This window comes from Miniopterus natalensis, chromosome 11 (assembly GCF_054644295.1).
Source record: "Miniopterus natalensis isolate mMinNat1 chromosome 11, mMinNat1.hap1, whole genome shotgun sequence".
NCBI classification, from domain to species: Eukaryota; Metazoa; Chordata; class Mammalia; order Chiroptera; family Miniopteridae; genus Miniopterus; species Miniopterus natalensis.
The window spans coordinates 7481930-7499006 of NC_142091.1; the positions used below are offsets into that span (position 1 = coordinate 7481930).

The following is a 17077-nucleotide window of genomic DNA, read 5'->3' on the forward strand; positions in this document are numbered from 1 at the left end:
TCTTCCACCAAGTTTCCTGATCTCTAGACAAGTGATTTCTTCCCCCTCAGGACTCCTCCAAACTTGTGCTATACTTCTTTTACATGCAGCCCTGCTTTAGTTTCCTAAACACTCATTTACTCAACACTAACTGATCACTTACTAAACACCAAGTCCCTAGTGTCCTTTCTCTTTCTCCATTGCAAACTCCTTGAGCCAGCCCAGACCCAGACCTCACCAATACCTGTGTCTCTACAGGGCCTAGCACAGTGGCTGCTACACAGCCAGCACTCAACCAATGTGCTGAATCTGGAGGATGTCACACCTGTTGAACACCTCTGATGGCTGCCAGTGCCTGTGTTATTCAATCCAAACTTCGGAGCTGGCACAAAGGTTCTCCACGATCCAGCCTAACCTACCCCACAGTGCCATCCCAGTCCTCTCCCACATGAGTCCTCAAATGCACCTGTGCCCCTGTGCATGCCCTACATCTGGATTTCTCTCACTACTCACCCTGCTTGTCTGGTCCTGCTGCTATTCCCCACTCACCTCAGAGGTGAGTTTCTCAATGAAACCTCTCCTGGTCGATCCACGTGGACAAGAGGCTGCTAACGCCCCTCCCGGGCCTCTGCTTTACTTCCCGAAGGTCTCACTGCATCCTACTCCGCACTACAGTCCTCTAAGCCTCTCTTTTATGAGACTGCACACTCTTAGAGGGGAGGAATCACATCTAATTTAGGCATTTTATGACCCACACACCTAGCAAAGTACCCTATTTTGTAGAAACATGCAATAAATGGCGGTGATTTGGTCAATGAGTAAATGGGTGAATTCCTTTTCCCTCTTGTGCTTGCCCAAGCCCCGAAGTCCTATCTGAACAGGATTGGGACAGAATGGTTCTCTTTCCTAATATGTATTCCCTAGGGAGAAAGATGAGAGAAGCAAAGAGGAAAATACCAGGCCAAGTAAGACATCTGCCTACAGGGCCTCAGGAGCTTACCTCATACTCGAAGTCACCCCCCAGCACCCCAATGTCCAGGTGCAGGTTCTTAAGAAGCTCACTTGAGCTGTGGACACTCTGAAACAAAAATGATTATGAGCAGTGAGTTGAAGGAAACAAAAATGATTATGAGGGTGAGGGCCAGGAGGCTCTCTGTTGGTTATACTTTCTCAGTAAGACCTAAGAAGTACACAGACTGGGCGAGCAGTAAGGCTATGGGCTGCAAAATCATTTTCATTTATTTTCAAATCATACAGACTTTAGCCAAACAGTGAAAACAACCCAAGTGTTCATCAACAGATGAATGGATAAACAAAATGTGGTCTATTCATACAAGAAGTACTACCCAGCATGGGAAGGAATGAAGTTCTCATACATGCTATGATGTGGAGGAACCTTGGACACATTATGCCACACAAAAGAAACCATCCACTCAAGGACAACACTGTATAATTATTCTCACAAGCAAATTCAGAGGCAGGAAGTAGATCAAAGGTTGCCGGGGGTCGGGGAGAGGTAAAGATGGGGAATTACTGTTCAGGGCACAGAGTGTCTGTCTGGGATTATGGACAAGTTCTGTAAACAGGCAGTGGTGACAATGGCACTACACTGTAAAAATAATAAGGCCAATGGATTGTATACTTAAAATTGGTTAAAATGGTAACTTTCACGTTATATATATTTTACCACAATAAAAATTTTTCTAAAAAAAATAGCACAGAGGGTCTTCAGGCCAGGAGGAGGATTCGTCATTACCTGGTTGTCACTCTCTGCCTCCTCCTCGTTGGACTCCTCCCCTAAAGCCAAGAGGCTGAGAGCATTCTTGTCCTCACGGGTGGAGCCCAAGAGAGCCTTTGTATGAGCAGAAGTCTTGAGACCCTGTGAAGGCCCCAAAATAGAGAAAGAAAGTCAAGGGGCTCACGAGGAAGATCTTCACATGACCTTCAGAATGCTTTCCCCACTCTCTTTGTTTAGGTGTCTTCCAGAGCAAGCCGGCCCCATGCACAAAGCTGACCCTGGTGACTGTGGCTCATGCTGATCCTTCCTTTCCCCAACTGCTACTACCCTGGCTGTCGGGCTGCAGTCCCTAGGGCATGAGTCCATCCTCCGCCACCAAGAGTCCCCCTTCAGCAACAAACAGGTGTGACAGCTTCCCAAGTAGATTATGAACCTTGAGGACGCAGCCCATGCCCTCTATTTCTCATCTGTGGGCCACGTAGCTCCTAGCATGGCACAAGGAGGCCCCACAGTAACTAAATACACATAATGTAAGAAAAAGCATTTACCAGCATGAGTTCTCCAAGCTGACCAGACTCCACGGAGCTCCCCAGGCTCGCACTGTGAGATGCGTGAAGAGCAGAAGGCGAGACATCCACAAGGCCTCGTAAGGGAGCCAGGCCCCCAAGAGGAACGTGGACTGGGGCTAACGAGGAGCCCAGGGCCTGGGCAACAGAAAACAGCTTGTTACAAACTGAAGAAACCACATGGCTCTGAGAACTGGAGACAGATACAAAAACAAAACATCTGAATCCTGCCTGCTCACATTTAAACCACCTCCGTTCAGAGGCTGCCAATGAAACCCAGCATCCAGAGGTTACCACTGTGCCACCTGTGAGAAGTCACAGCTGCTTTCCTGGTCTCACACCCCCACTGCTGTCTCATGGCATGCAGTTCTCCACAGCTGGCAGAGGCCGCGAAGGGCTCTGCTCTCCTTCCAGAAGCCACACAAAAGTGCAGAGGAGGGGAGAGCAAACACCAAAGCCTCATCTGCCAGAATGAGAAGTCTCTACAGATAAAGTTTAAAACCTATGAATCAAGAAACAGTAGCACGAGCACGCTGCTTACAAACATCGAAGTAAACACCAGAGAAAGCAGTTGCCTCTGGAGGGGCACACACCTGAGAGCTGCTGTAGTTTGTGCTGTGTCCTTTGGGACTATTTGACTTTGTTTACTATGAGCATGTATGATTTGGCTTAAAATGAGTATTAACTATGAAACAAGATACATGACCAACAAGGGAGGAGCTCTCTTGTCCTACTGCACTGAAGGAGAAAGTGGCTGACAGAGGCCCTGCCAGACGGGCCCTCTCCTCTCCTCCCTGCCCTCCAAAGGTGCCGTGCCAGCAAGGCCGGGGAGAACCAGGCTGACAGAAAGAATCTGTGAGAGTTGGGGCTGCTCACACACTGCTGGAGTCTCAATTTACCCATCTGAAAGATGTCTGTCCTACCACTTCAAGTTTGTTGAGAAGTTCAAATGAGACCATGAATGCAAGGAGCACATGCAGGTGGTCCAGGGCGACATCACCGTGACAGAATTGCTATCATCACAGGGATTCACATTACAATAGTCTGGGCTTAGAAGCAGAGGCAAGGATAGCGTTCTGGGGACAATTTACAAAGAGCTCTTTAAAATTAATTTCACAAATTTAAAATGTATAAAACAACACAAAAAGTCCATTTCTCTCTAATCCCACAGGGACTGAATAAAAAAAGGGGAACCTAGAGGTCAGAATCAGAGCATGCAGGCAGCCCATCTCTCACTCACTCAGCCTAGCAGCCGGCCGTCGGGCAGTTCTGAGCAGGGCCCGTTTCTCCAGGGGAAGGGCATCAAACGGTCCTCTGAAAGGTGGGATGAGACCCATGCCCGGGCCTCTGTAGATTCCCAGTCACCTGGCCTGTTGCAGAGCATCTCCGTTAGGCAGAAAAGGAGGTGGTTCTAATAAAACTGGCCGCCGTTACCTGAGCACCAGGCACCGAGCTGAGAGCCTTCCATGCCACGTCTCACTGACCTCTCCCAGCAGCCTCAGGCCACCATCCTCCCCTCATGAGCCAATGGTGACTGAGGATGTCAAGATCCCTGCCCAAAGTCACAGGGCCAGCAAGGGGGCAGACATGGGCTTGGAACCCAGGCTATGTCCAAGGCAGCCTCTTACACTGCATTCTAGTTGGGGAAGAAAAGGAGCCCAGGCGAGCTTCTAACCACAAGTAAACAGGGCCTGCTCCTCCTGACGTCCGCCCTCCCAAGTAGCACGAGTAGCAGCAAGCAAAATCCCTCCCACACTGTACTTACAGAAAATTACAGATTCCTGGCACAGCTAATTTGCTAACGTGCTATGGAGGGAGGGAGACAGGCAGGCTGAGGGCTTTGTTCTCCAGACCTTTACCAAATCAGTGGTTAGCAGGGAAATTATACATTCCTGGCTCCTAGCTGGTCATCTTCTATAGATGGCCATTAACCCTGACCACGGGCTGTGCGTGGCTTGTCCCTCAGAGAGGATACCTTGCTGCCATTGGGCTGATTAACACTTGCGGGATAACCTGTGGCCTATCTGGTATTTATAGTGCCACAGTGGTTAGTAGGGCCAGTGGAGAACCAGTGCACCCCTGTAATTAGGAAGCAGAGGCAACAACCAGGTAAAGCCATAGCTGGGCAAGAGCAGAACAGCCAGGAAATTCAAATGGACCCCGTGGCCTCTGAGCCAACCTGACTTCTAAATGAAGACTATGGTGTGACTTATTAAGGGACAAAGGTCAAAATGACAGGGCAAGCCATGCCCTTGGGTTACATCCCAGTTGGGGAGGAAGTGAAGGCACAGGCAGGGTCTGCACAGCTTTACCAGGTTGTTCACATGGTTCTGGGAAACCTGGGAAGCAAGGAGCAGAAGCAGCTCACTGGATGGTCAGAGAGTCTGGGCCTCAGCCCTGTAACAAGATTAACTCTAGTTCTGTGTGATTCTGAGGGACTGAGTGCAGAGCTCGGGGTTAGGGTGTCTGATTAGGAGGACCTCTCTCTATCATCAGCTGATGGGAAAGGCTTCCCAATCCTAAAAAGGCACCTATACCCTGCATAAGTGCCAGGACCAGTGCTACCTTGTTCACCCTCAAAAAGAATCATCTCCAAAGCATGTGAACCACCCCAGAAGTCCAGGTACCTTCCACCCCTATCTGGCAGGTGATGGGGTAGAAGAAACAAGAAATATATGTCATCCACAAGATGGCTATCCTGAGTAGTTAAGGGGTCAAAAGTTACCAAAGGAGGGCAAAGAACAGGAAAGCAGACCTGACGGCTACCTTAACACGACAACTCAACCGGCTCCCTTGCTGCCGCGTTCGCTGAGGCCTGGAGGCCATGCTAAGAAGCCTACCTGGTGGAGAAACCGCATCTTGCCTGGCTCTACAGCAAGCCCTCCGTTGGAACTCAGCTCGACTAGCCCCTGCCTGAGAGGGCTGCTGCTTGGCTGGAAACAGGCTTGCTGAGAGGTTTCCTGCCCAGCCAGGAAAAGGGCCACCTCCTGAGGATGCTCCAGCAGCTCTGGTTCCCAAGCCAGAAACCTTGAGTCCCTCTCCAGGGCTCTGATGGCCTCGTGCTCACCCACACTAGACATCCTGGAAGACTCAGCTGCCATGCAGCAGACCATGCTGGAGAGGTCTTTGCACGGCATTTCCTGCACGCTCTCGAGCGGCCCCAGGCCCTCCAGCCGCCTGGAGATCTTGGCCATCTGCAGGATGTGCTGGTAGAACCTCTGGTCCTCAGAATAGTCTTCACTCTCGGACTGCTCATCAGCAGAGTTCTGCAGGTGGGACAACTGGGGCACTAGGAAGGGGCTCAAGTGTAGACCTCTGGGTCCAGGGCCTGACTGGCCCACACCCTGCCCAGATCCCTGAGAGCTCTGCAGGTCCCATGGGAAGTTATTCACCTCACCCACAATCTGAGAGTCAAGGTGAGAAGCCAGGCTGTTGTTGCCGATGGTGTTCTCTAAGTCAGGCTCATACACACTAGGCTTCCTGTCTTCTTTGGGGGGATCTGGATACACCGGGGATTGTCTCTTCTCACTGGTAGGAGATGCCCCAGGGGGACTCCCTGATGGGGCATTCTGGGCTAGTTCTGATGCCAAAGTATCAGGTGGCATTAGAGAGAGTACCTGAAGTGGATCTTCAGCTGAGGCCCCTAGATCCTCAGGATCAGTGGAGCTGTCTGGGCCATCCTTGACAAACTTGGAGACCTGCCCCATCCACAATCCTGGGGGCTCTCTCCTTCTCCTTCCCCAGCCCACACTCCCACCTTCCCCAGAAACGCCATGCCAGCTCAGGTCTTCAGCTGGGCCACTGTCTAACAAGAAGAGCTTGCTCTTCCTGGCAGGCAGCATCTGGTCAGAACAAGGGGACAGGGAGGGGTCCTCCTCAGGGGATGCTGGGGGAATGGGGCTCTGGCCCTTGTCCCCCGCGGGGCCAGTGGGGCTCAGTTTGGCCATGCTGTAGCTGTGCGGCTCGCCTTTCAGCTGTGGGCCCTTGGTGGTTTCAGAAAGCTCTGAGTGAGCAGAGGCCTGGTTCCTGCTTTCTATCACAGCCTGCCCATCCTGGAGTGGCCCACTGCTCTCGAGGCCCACAGTGCCAAGTTTCTGCTTTCTGCTCATTTCCAGCTCTTCTATTTCAGGGTCTGAAAACCCCAGGTAGATTTTCTCTGTTGGCTTCTGGGGTTTCTCCAGACCCTGCTGATCACCTAATTCTGTCCTGCATTGGGCTGGGGCCCTGCCTAAGATTTTCTCCACATCGGCAAAGATCTGGTAGGTTCGGGAAGCTTGGCCTTTGCAGAGTGGCTGTAGCTTGTTGGGCAGGGTGCCCAGGAGAGGCCAGGGGGTGTCACCAAGCATGCATGGACTCTTCCCTTTCTTAAAGGAGCCCTCACTTCTAGCCTGCACATCTTGGTCTAGGTCGAGATCAGCAAGCCCAGGTGCTGGGAGAGGGGATGGGCCACGGAGAAAGGAGGAAGAAGGCAGAAGTCCCTGCTCAGGCTGTGTTTCCTAGATGGATATATAAACATGCAGAGAACACTAAGACAAAGCACTTCGGATTTATACTTACTACCTCAGCCCTTGGCAAGCCCTTAGAAGAAACCCACCCTCCATTTAAAGTAAAACAAAAACCAAAGAGGGAAGAGAAGCTAAAAGCTCCCTTGAGCTTTGCTGTTTTCTGGCCCTAGTTTCCTTATTGTAAAGAGGAGGCCAGACTAGATCAATGGTTTACAACCTTGCTCCACAGAACCTATAGGCTGGGTCCACATGGTACCCCAGGGCTACTAGCCTATACATGCTATGAGGAAGGGGCATCACCCAGAACCACACCCCAGGTTCAAGCACAGCAGTCCCACTTCTCCATGTGCTGGGCCTCTCTGGAGGCACTGACCTGAAGGCATGCTTCACCACTAACCAAAGTCTGAAAGTCGCCATCTAGATTAGCCCTACAGTGCCATCAAGCTCTCAGTTCTGTGACTGGTTAATTCTATAAAATCCACCAACCTCATCAAGGACTGCCAGAATTATCTGAGAAGGGAGAGAAGAGGGGGCACCTGTGAGCTGAGCCTTGGAAACACAGCCCAGGTCTTCTACCAAAGGCTCAACTTGGTACTGTTCATGAGAGGTCCATGCAGTCAGAGAATGTTTGGGCTAGAAGAAACCCTAAAAAATCAATAACACCCTGAAGGCATTCACACTAAACTCCATTGGGCCCATGAGCACACACCTCCAGAGAGTCCAAACCACCTGAGTCCAGGTTACCCACATGCCTGCCCCATAGACAAACTCAGGTTTGAGACTCCTGTCCTGAGCCCTAAGATCCCAACCGGCAGCACAGGGTTATCCAACTGTTCCCAGCTCCTGAAACTACATAAGGAATTCTTTCTAACAGGAAGCTCCAGGAATTCAGCCACACACCCAGAACTCAGTCTAGTTCCAAGCCCTCCACCCCAAAATCCTCTCTACATTCCCTCTTCCGCTGTCAGCCGTGCCACAGCCTGTGCAGGTGCTGAATGTTATTAAAGTAACCCTGACCAAGAGAAATCCCATCACCATCTCTGCCTTTCAAACACATGACGTAAGGAAGTTCAACCTGTTTGGAAAGTATCTGTCCTCTTTTCTCTATGTGGAGGAACGAGCTTGTTATCTCATTTCTCAGAGCCATGAGTAGTAATGTGCAGGGGGAGGGGAGAGAGGGAGGATCTGTATAGCTTAGAAATGGTAAAAGGCTGAGTTCATGAGCAACCATCCAATGCCAGGCTGGCACCTTGAAAAGGACTGACTGGACACAGGCGATCTCCACTGAGGAGTGAGCACCGGGCACTGGTGGGGATGAAGACCATAAGCAAAAGGATAAATCAAGTGGACTGGACAAGGTTGAAAAGACAGTCCCAGTGCTCCTGACTGGCTGAGCCGCGCTCTCCTCAAAGTGCCCGGCCTGCCCCCAGCTGGGTGAAGGGAAAAGGCAGTGTCCCTGCGCTGCCACTGCGCCGGGAGAGCCCGGCCTCACCTCAGTATCGCTCCAACTCAGCTTCTCTGCCATAAAATGAGGGCAATAATTCTGCCTCCTGAGGGCAGACATACTAGAGGGACAAATAAAATAATGGAAAAAAGCACCTTCAAATCTAAGCAAAAACAGTCACTTGAGACCAAGGTTATCACACTGCACTCCAGTGTCAGTTATCTATCACTAGCCTAGGCCACTGGCAACAAAGACAACCAGGAGTGGCTAAAGCCCTACAGCTTTTCTCTGGGGACCCTGAAGGTGCTCTCACAGCTGAATTACGGGTCCTCTGACATCTAGGATTCGCACCGCTGAGACACACAATGGACCCACACTGGGGAAGCCTGGCTGAGAGGAGAGGGAAGACACTCTGCTCCCCTGGGCTCTCTGGCTCTGCCAGCTGCTCCCTGTCCCCCTCTCCAGGGGGCAGATGGCATCACTTCTCTCACCATTACTGTGAACCGCAACCCTCGGCAGAGCACCTTCTCACCAGCCCTAGTCTGTAACATGTGCTTCCCAAGGGGGAGAGAGGAATTATTTAGAAATAGGAACCTCCTCTAGAAGCCCAAAGGAAAGCATGCCAGAAGACTGGCACAATCGGATGATGTGCCCTCGAGAAAGGACCGTCAGCTGCCATCCTTTCCCTCCCAGCCGTCCTTCCCCTCCCAGCCATGTGCACCGAGAGGTCCCAGGTCGTGCAGGTGGCAGCCCCGGGCTCTGGGCTGGCACCCAACTCACCGTGGCACTGCTGGGGGCCTCTCTGTCCTTCCGGTCCCTCTTGTCCTTCTTCTTCTTCCTATCTTTCTTCTTAATGGCCCCAGCTGACAGCTTCCCTCGCTCTTGGATCACCAAGTTCCGATAGTGCTCATCACAAGGATGGTCCCACATGGACTGCCCGTTGGCAAAGTTGAAATAGTAAATGTCACCTGTGATGTCCTGGCTGGGAGTGAATAGAGGCCAGAAGTCAGTCCCTGCTCAAATCCAAAGCTACTTAGGGAAAAAGACGACGAATGGTGAGGAGGAAGAGGAGGAGGAGTCGGGGAGGGAAGGAAGGAAGGTGGGAGGAGAGGGAGAGACAGGAAAGGGTAACACAAAATTGAAAGGTACTGTTTAGCTAAGAATAAAGGAGTTAACTAAGACAGGAATGAAGGATTGGGACACCTAGGGACTTCTCTAAACAGAGACACATAATTATCAGGGTCCCTGGGAATTCACGCGAGACTGGTGTAGGAATAAGCTTGGTTTTAGATAGCTAAGTACACATGCTACGGTATATTGGAGATAAAATCCAGGACAGACCTTGCTTAACATTTTTATAAATGGTCTGAGGGAAAAAGATACATTGTGAAAGCTCTGGTTTTTATAAAAGCCTCCAAACTCATAAGAAGTGACAATCCAACTAGTGGGATCAACAGAAGGAAATAACGTAGAAGGTGGGTTTCAAGAATCTAAGTGACACCACGGACGAGCCCAAAATAAACCACTTATCCTTCCCACCAGTATCAATAACCCATTAACACAGATAGTAGTAAAAGCAACAGTCACAATAACAATATAAAAGATATAATGCCCAGGAATCAATCCAAAGTGCTAAATCTTTATAAAGCTTTACTGAAAAGCAGGAAAGGGGGGAGAGGGGGAGAACAAAACAATTAGAGGGAGACTCTATGTTCCTGAATAGACTCAAGTCTGTAAACAAGCCAGTAATCCTCTAATTCATTCCTACAATCCCAGTAGAGCCCCAATCGGGCTCCTTATGAAACCTACCAACTCAATTTCTATTCAAATAAAATAGAAAATACACAGAAGTAAACAGGAAAAATATCAGGGATAAAAGATAAAAAGAAGATATACAAATGTCCAACATGCATATGAAAAGACAGTCAACATCACTAAACATTAGAGAAATGAAAATTAAAACCACAAAATAGCATTAAAATACCCCTCCACACCCATTAGCATGGCTATTATCAAAAAAGCTGAAAATAACAAGTGTTGGCAAGGATATGGAGAAACTGAAACCCTGTGCTCTGTTTGTGAGAATGTAAAATGGTGTAGCCACTGTGGAAAACAGTATGGCAGGTCCTCAAAAATTGAAAGTAGAACTGCCATATGTCTCAGCAACTCAACCTCTGGGTATATACCCAAAAGAACTGAATGCGGGATTCAGACAGACATTTGTATGTAGGTCCTGGGAACATGGGTTTTAATGCCAATGTTCACAGCAGCATTATTCATAACCGCCAAAGGTAGAAACAATCCGAAAATCCACCGACAAATGGAAAAACAAAATGTCCATACATACCTAGAACATTATTCAGTCTTGTAAAGGGATTAAATTCTGAAAAACGCTATAACATGGATGAGCCTTGCAGACTTTATGCTAAGTAAAATAAGCCAGTCACAAAAGGACAAGCACTGTATGAATTCACTTATATGAAGTACTGAGAATAGACAAGTTATAGAGACAGAACATGGATCAGAGGTGACCAGAAGCTGGAGAGAGGGGAGAATGGGGAGTCTTATTTCATGGATACAGAATTTCGGTTTAGGGTGAAAGTTCTGGAGATGGTGGTGTGTAATGGTTGCACAATACCATGAATGTACTTATTAATGCGACTGAACTGTATGTCTAAAAACAGTTAAAACAATCAATTTTGTTATGTATAGTTTACCAGAAAAAAAACTTACAAAAAAATTAGTAACTTATGACTGTAGACCCGCTAGTATAAATGCACAGGAGTGATGCCAACAGGCACTTCTGCCTCGTTGTTCAGTCAGTGCATAAGGAAGAATAAAGAAAATTAAAGACAAGAAGCTAGGGAAAATAGCAGAAATGGTGGTGTAAGATTAATACACAGGAAAATTCAAAGAGTTCTACCTCCTTGCCCGGCCGGGCTTGGCTCAGCGGATGAGCGTCAACCTAGGATCCAGGTGATCAGGGTTCGATTCCCGGTCAGGGCACATGCCTGGGTTGCGGGCTAGGCAGCCAATCAATGACTCTCTCATCATTGATGTTTCTATCTCTCTCTCTCCCTCTCCTTTCCTCTCTCTGAAATCAATAAAGATATATTTAAAAAAAAAAAAAAAAAAAAAGAGTTCTACCTCCTTAACAAAAATTAAAAAATAAGCAACAATAGACAAAAAGCCAAAGGGTATAAACAAGCAAATCGCAAAAGCTAAACCACGGCCAACTGATGGCCAACTCAACTCTGAACAATGTGGGAAATACAAATTAAAACAATCAGGTATAATTTCTTGCCTTCAGACTGACAATTTTTTGGATTGATAATTTTTGATATTTTTAAATGGACAATCATGTGTTATTGATGTGACTGATAAACTGTAATGGAAAAATAATTTGGTATTATCTAACTATTTAAATTCTGCATTTTAAAAAATTTTTTTTTGGTTAATCCTCACCTGAGGATATTTTTTCCATTGCTTTTCAGAGAGAGTGAAAGGGAGGAAGGAAGGGGGAAAGAGAGACACATCCACTGGTTGCCTCCCAAATGCACCCGACGGGGCAGGGAGCGAATCCACAACTGAGGTATGTGCCCTTGAAGGATATCGAACCCACAACCCTTCAGTACGCAGGACAATGCTCTAAGCACTGAGCCAAACTGGCCAGGGCAATTCTGCACATCTGTTAACACATCAATTCAACTTGTAGAAATTTTTCTAAAGAAACATACACAAAACCAGGCAACATGCATCACGGAACTACCCTCACCCCATGGCAACACAAATACTTGATTAATACATAACAACTACAACAACAAAATAAGATAAAAAAAGGTCTTCAATATAGCCAGACAGAAAGAGAAGTTCTCATGTGCCAGAAACAGGGAAAGCATGAGATCCGAGGAGGAAGTACAGGAGCTGACAGGTCAAGGCTGGTATGTGACCCAGACACAGGCCCTGGTAACTCAGGTTTTAATGTCAATTTATGAACACAAAATACGGCCTTAGGCTTTCATGAATGTGGAAACTGGAAATGAGACTCTCACATTCATCTGTGGGCCTTAAGAATGCTTTCCCCATGAATAAAATAACCTAGAGGGTCATGGAAACAACAAAGAAGCGTGTCACCCACTACAGGTTCCAGCAGGCAAAATAAAATGTTATGAATAACTGAAACCCCAAGACACATGTAAGTATAGAGGCGAAAATGTGTTAAGGAAATCCAAAGTCAGGAAACTAATATGAAAATTTGGTGCTAAACCACTGAAAAATCCTGGACAGAAGCCATTATAAAGCCACTCGACAACCTAGGAATGAGACACTCACAGAAAATCACCTCCACAGAAGATGAACTCACAAAATTCACAACAAATAATCACGAACCACGTGCAGAAACAGCTCCCCAGGACAGAACACAGGGACACAATAAAGAGAAGAGTTATCACATCCAAAACTTGGCTCAGGAGAATGATTAAAAGAAGACTAAATAACTACATTTACAGTTATTGTAAAAGGGATAGAAGGAGCAGAATCCACAATGAAAGAACAGGATTCTAAAAAAAGAAAAACCCAGACATACTGAAGAAAACATAATAGAACTTACAGAGATTGGTAGTCATATTTTTTTAAAAACAGGTAGATTAAACAGTAAGTTTAACACAGAAAAAGAAACAAATAATGAATTAAAAATATGCCAAAGGAAATTACCCAGAATGCAGCATGCAAGATAAAGTAATTTTTAAAATATGAAACAGAAGTTAAGAAACACAGAGGATTGCCCTGGCCAGTGTTGCTCAGTGGTTAGAGCAACAGAAAGCCCAAGCACAGAAAGGTTGAGGGTTTGATTCCTGGTCAAGAGCACGTACCTGGGTTGCAGGTTCAATCCCCAGCCCCATTTGGGACGCATGCAGGAGGCAACCAATTGATGTGCCTCTCTCACATAGCTATTCCTCCCTCTGTCCCTCTCTTCCCCTCCCTCTCTTTCACTCTCTAAAAATCAATGGAAAAAATATACTCGGGTGAGAATTAACAACAACAAAATTTTTTCAAAGAGACAGAGAGGATTAAGAAAAAGGGGGGACCAATATATTTCTAGTAAGAGTTCCAGAAAAGTGATATGGTTGAGAATTTTCCAAAACTGAAGAGGAATAAGTCCTCAGAGTAGGAAAGCACTCCCAATCCTGAGCATGGTAATTAAAAATAAACCCATACTCAGATACACTGTAGGAATTACAAAACACCAAAGTTAAAAACAGCCAGAGAAGGAAAACTTGATTGCCTATAAAGGAACAACAAATTAGACCACAAAAACATGTCTTATTTGCAAAATCAGAAGTCAGGAGATGATGGTGCATAATATTGTCAAAGGGTTGTTCATATTCAACAAACAATTTTATACTCAGTGAAACTATCTTTCAAGAGTGAGACCAGACAAAAATGACTAAGGACACAGGAAGATATAAGCAACAGTTAACATGCTTGATACAAAGGACATTTTTAGATCCCTGTATCCAAAAATGAGAGATGAGCCTTGGCCGGTTTGGCTCAGTGGTTAGAACATCAGCCCGCAGACTGAAGGGTCCCAGGTTTGATTCCAGCCAGGGATACGTACCTCGGTTGTAGGCTCGGCGAAAGGGAGGCAACCAATCAATGTGTCTCTCTCGCATCAACGTCTCTCTCTCTCTCTCTCTCCCCTCCTTCCACTCTCTCTGAAAAGCAATGGAAAAAATATCCTCAGGTGAGGATTAAAAAAAAAAAATGAGAACTGAGATTTGTATCAAGCACACATAAAACATTTACATACACTTACTGAGCCACAAAAGAAGTCTCAATTTGTAACAAAGAATATAATGAATAAAAAAAACTGGAAATCAGTAATAAAAATGCCCAAACTCTATCTACCTCGTTCCCTTCAAACTATTAGTTTGGAGCAAAGATCTGTAACAAAATTTTAGAAAATCAAATCAACTAACATATGTTTATGACCAAGCAGACTTTATTCCAGGAACGTAAGGTCAGTTTAACATTTGAAAATCAATCAATATAATTGTTAACAGACTAAAATAGAAAAATCATATGATCTTATCAATAAATGCAGAAAAAATATTTGATAAAATCCAATATCCATTTCTGATCTGAACTCTCAGAAAGCTCAGAGATGGGAACTTCCTCATCCTGACAAAGGGCATTTACAAAAACACAGCTAACATCATACTCAACGGTGAAAGGCTCACTGCTTCTCCCTAAAGAACAAAGCAAAACTGTCCACTGTCACCGCTTCTCCCCAGTTATACTAGAGGTTCTAGTGAGTGCAGGAAGACAAGAAGTAGAAGCAAAAAGTATCCAGATTAGAAAGCAAGAAGTAAAAATGTCCTTATTCCCGGAATATGTGGTCATCCATGTAGAAAATCCTACGGAATCTACAGAAAAGCTATTAGAACTGACATAAGTGAATTTAGTAAGTTTGCAAGATATAAGATGAATATACAAAAACCAACTTTATTTCTACATAAAAGCAACATACAACTGGAAATTAAAATTTTAAATATACAGAAACATCAAAAATATGAACTATTTAGGAATAAATCTAACAAAATGTGGGCAAGATATACACTAAAAACTACAAAACATATCTTCGCGTTATTAAAGAAAACCTAAATAGAAATAGACCCTGTTCTTGGGTTGGAAGACTCAATATGGTTTTAGATGTCAGCTCTCCCCAAACTGATTTACAGACTCAATGCAATCCCAATCAAAATCCTAACGGGATTTTTTTGTACAAAATGGCAAACTGATTCTAAAATTCATATGCAAATACAAAGGACCTACAATACAACTTTGAAAATGGAGAACAAAGGTGGAGGATTTACCCTAAATAATTTCAAGTTTTATAATGAAGCTACAGTAATCACGACGGCCTGACATTCGTATAAAGGTAGACAGATAAGCGAAGACAGCAGACTCCCCAGACAGACCCACACATAATGGTCAATTTCGAGAAAAGTCTAAACACCCTTCAATATAAGTGGTTAAATAAACCAGGATTTTTAAAATTATGGTCCATCCATGCATGGAAAAGCATGCAGCAGTAAAAGAATGAGGTAGACTTTCACACCCAGACATAAAAAAGCAGTGTATACAGCACTTACTTTTAAAAAACAAAATGTTTCGGGGGCGGGTCTGTGTGTTTTAAAGGTCTGGAAGGAATTCACCAATTAATCACTCTTGGGGTTGAGAGTAAGGGTAAAAGATGACACGTACAGTGGTACCTCGGTTTTCGAGCGTCTCGGCGGACGAACATTTTGGTTTACAAACGCTGTAAACCCAGAAGGAAATGCTTCGGTTTTCCAACACGCCTCGGAAGTGAAACATGCCACACGGCTTCCGCTGAGGGCGAGATTCTGAGGCCTAGCTGTCGGCTGTGGATCCCTCGGTTTTCGATCATTTCAGAATGTGAACGGTCTTCCGGAACGGATCACATTCGAAAATTGAGGTACCACTGCATACGTAAGTTGTAATGACTTTTATTTTTTTAAAAAGTGAAAATACTTCACACTCTCCTTACAGCACAAGGGAGTATTGGCCACCACTAGCAAATATGTGTGAAGGCAGCTGGCACAAGCCTGGCACACAGCTGGGCCTTAACCAATGACAGTTTCCTTCCTTCCATCCACCTTTCTATTTTAACATCACTCTAGCCATTTATTTATTGTGTATGTGTACATTAAGGTGTTGTTATACTGATTATATTTCTCATATGGCTTTTCATTAAAAAACATATCCAAGCCCTGCCAGCGTGGCTCAGCAGTTGAGCATCAACCTATGATCCAGGAGATCACGGACGGTTCAATTCCCAGTCAGGGCACATGCCTGGGCTGGGGGCTCAATCCCCACAGGGGGTGTGCTGGAGGCAGCCTCTCAATGACTCTCTCATCATTGATGTTTCTATCTCTCTCTCCCTCCCTTCCTCTCCCTGAAATCAATAAAGACTTTTTTTTTAAACATATCCAAAAGCAAAACAACATACATACAAAGTTAAAAACATAGGGAAAAAGAAGACAGAGATTATTAGACAAGGCAAATGTATCAGGGTTGATATTGAAAACAAGACAGAAACCATTATTCTACAAACAACCATGAGTCCTCAGCACCTGGAATACTGTGTGTAGTGCTGACGGACTTACTCCAAAAAAGATGTCATGAAGCTGGAGAAGGTCCAAGGGAAGGCAGCTAAAAAGATCAAGAGAACAGGGGACACTGCCAGGTGAGAAGCTAAAAGGATTACGATTCTTCAGTGGAGATAAGTAAGGCTGCAGTTATAGTCATTTGAAGTATGGCCGACACATTAAATGGATGGATAAGAACAGAATAATTATACTTTGCACATAAAAACTGCACAATGCCAGCATAAGAGAGGACCCCTAGGACATGTGGGGACGATTGGGAACAAGCATAGGGAAATCCCACACTACAGTAGGAAGTAAACTTATGGCACTCACTTAGGGAGACAGCTTGGAGACAGTGCCCTGTGCACGTGATGAGAACAGGGCAGACGTGCAGAACAGAAACAGCGTTAGCAAGAGCAGGAGAGGACACGTCCTCAGGAGGGAGACACGGCCGAAACTCCTTTAGCTTCCCTGCCTCGGCCAGTTTGTTTCCTCAACCATCAACCTGTTTCCCTAAGGTAACCTGACTGAGTCTCTGCTTTTCACAGTCCAAAGAGCTGAACCCAAAAATCTGAACAAATACACGAATATGAACAGATTCATGAAGAGATCACTCAAATGCACTCTTCAGCCTCATCACAAACCTCTCAGCACCAGCACCCATTTAGACATGC

The 17077-nt window shown here is 45.9% G+C and overlaps 1 protein-coding gene across 1 annotated transcript in view; it reads right to left on the reverse strand.

Annotated features, from left to right (window-relative positions):
- CEP164 (centrosomal protein 164) overlaps positions 1-17077 on the reverse strand; it is a 54219-nt gene that overhangs the window by 36728 nt on the left and 414 nt on the right. Inside the window, exons 2-6 of the mRNA XM_087821515.1 lie at positions 9013-9214; positions 5124-6779; positions 2266-2421; positions 1736-1858; positions 980-1057 (exon numbers count right to left, since the gene is read on the reverse strand). Of these exons, the coding sequence (XP_087677641.1) occupies positions 980-1057; positions 1736-1858; positions 2266-2421; positions 5124-6779; positions 9013-9214 (2215 nt within the window). The remainder of the gene's footprint in view (positions 1-979; positions 1058-1735; positions 1859-2265; positions 2422-5123; positions 6780-9012; positions 9215-17077) is intronic.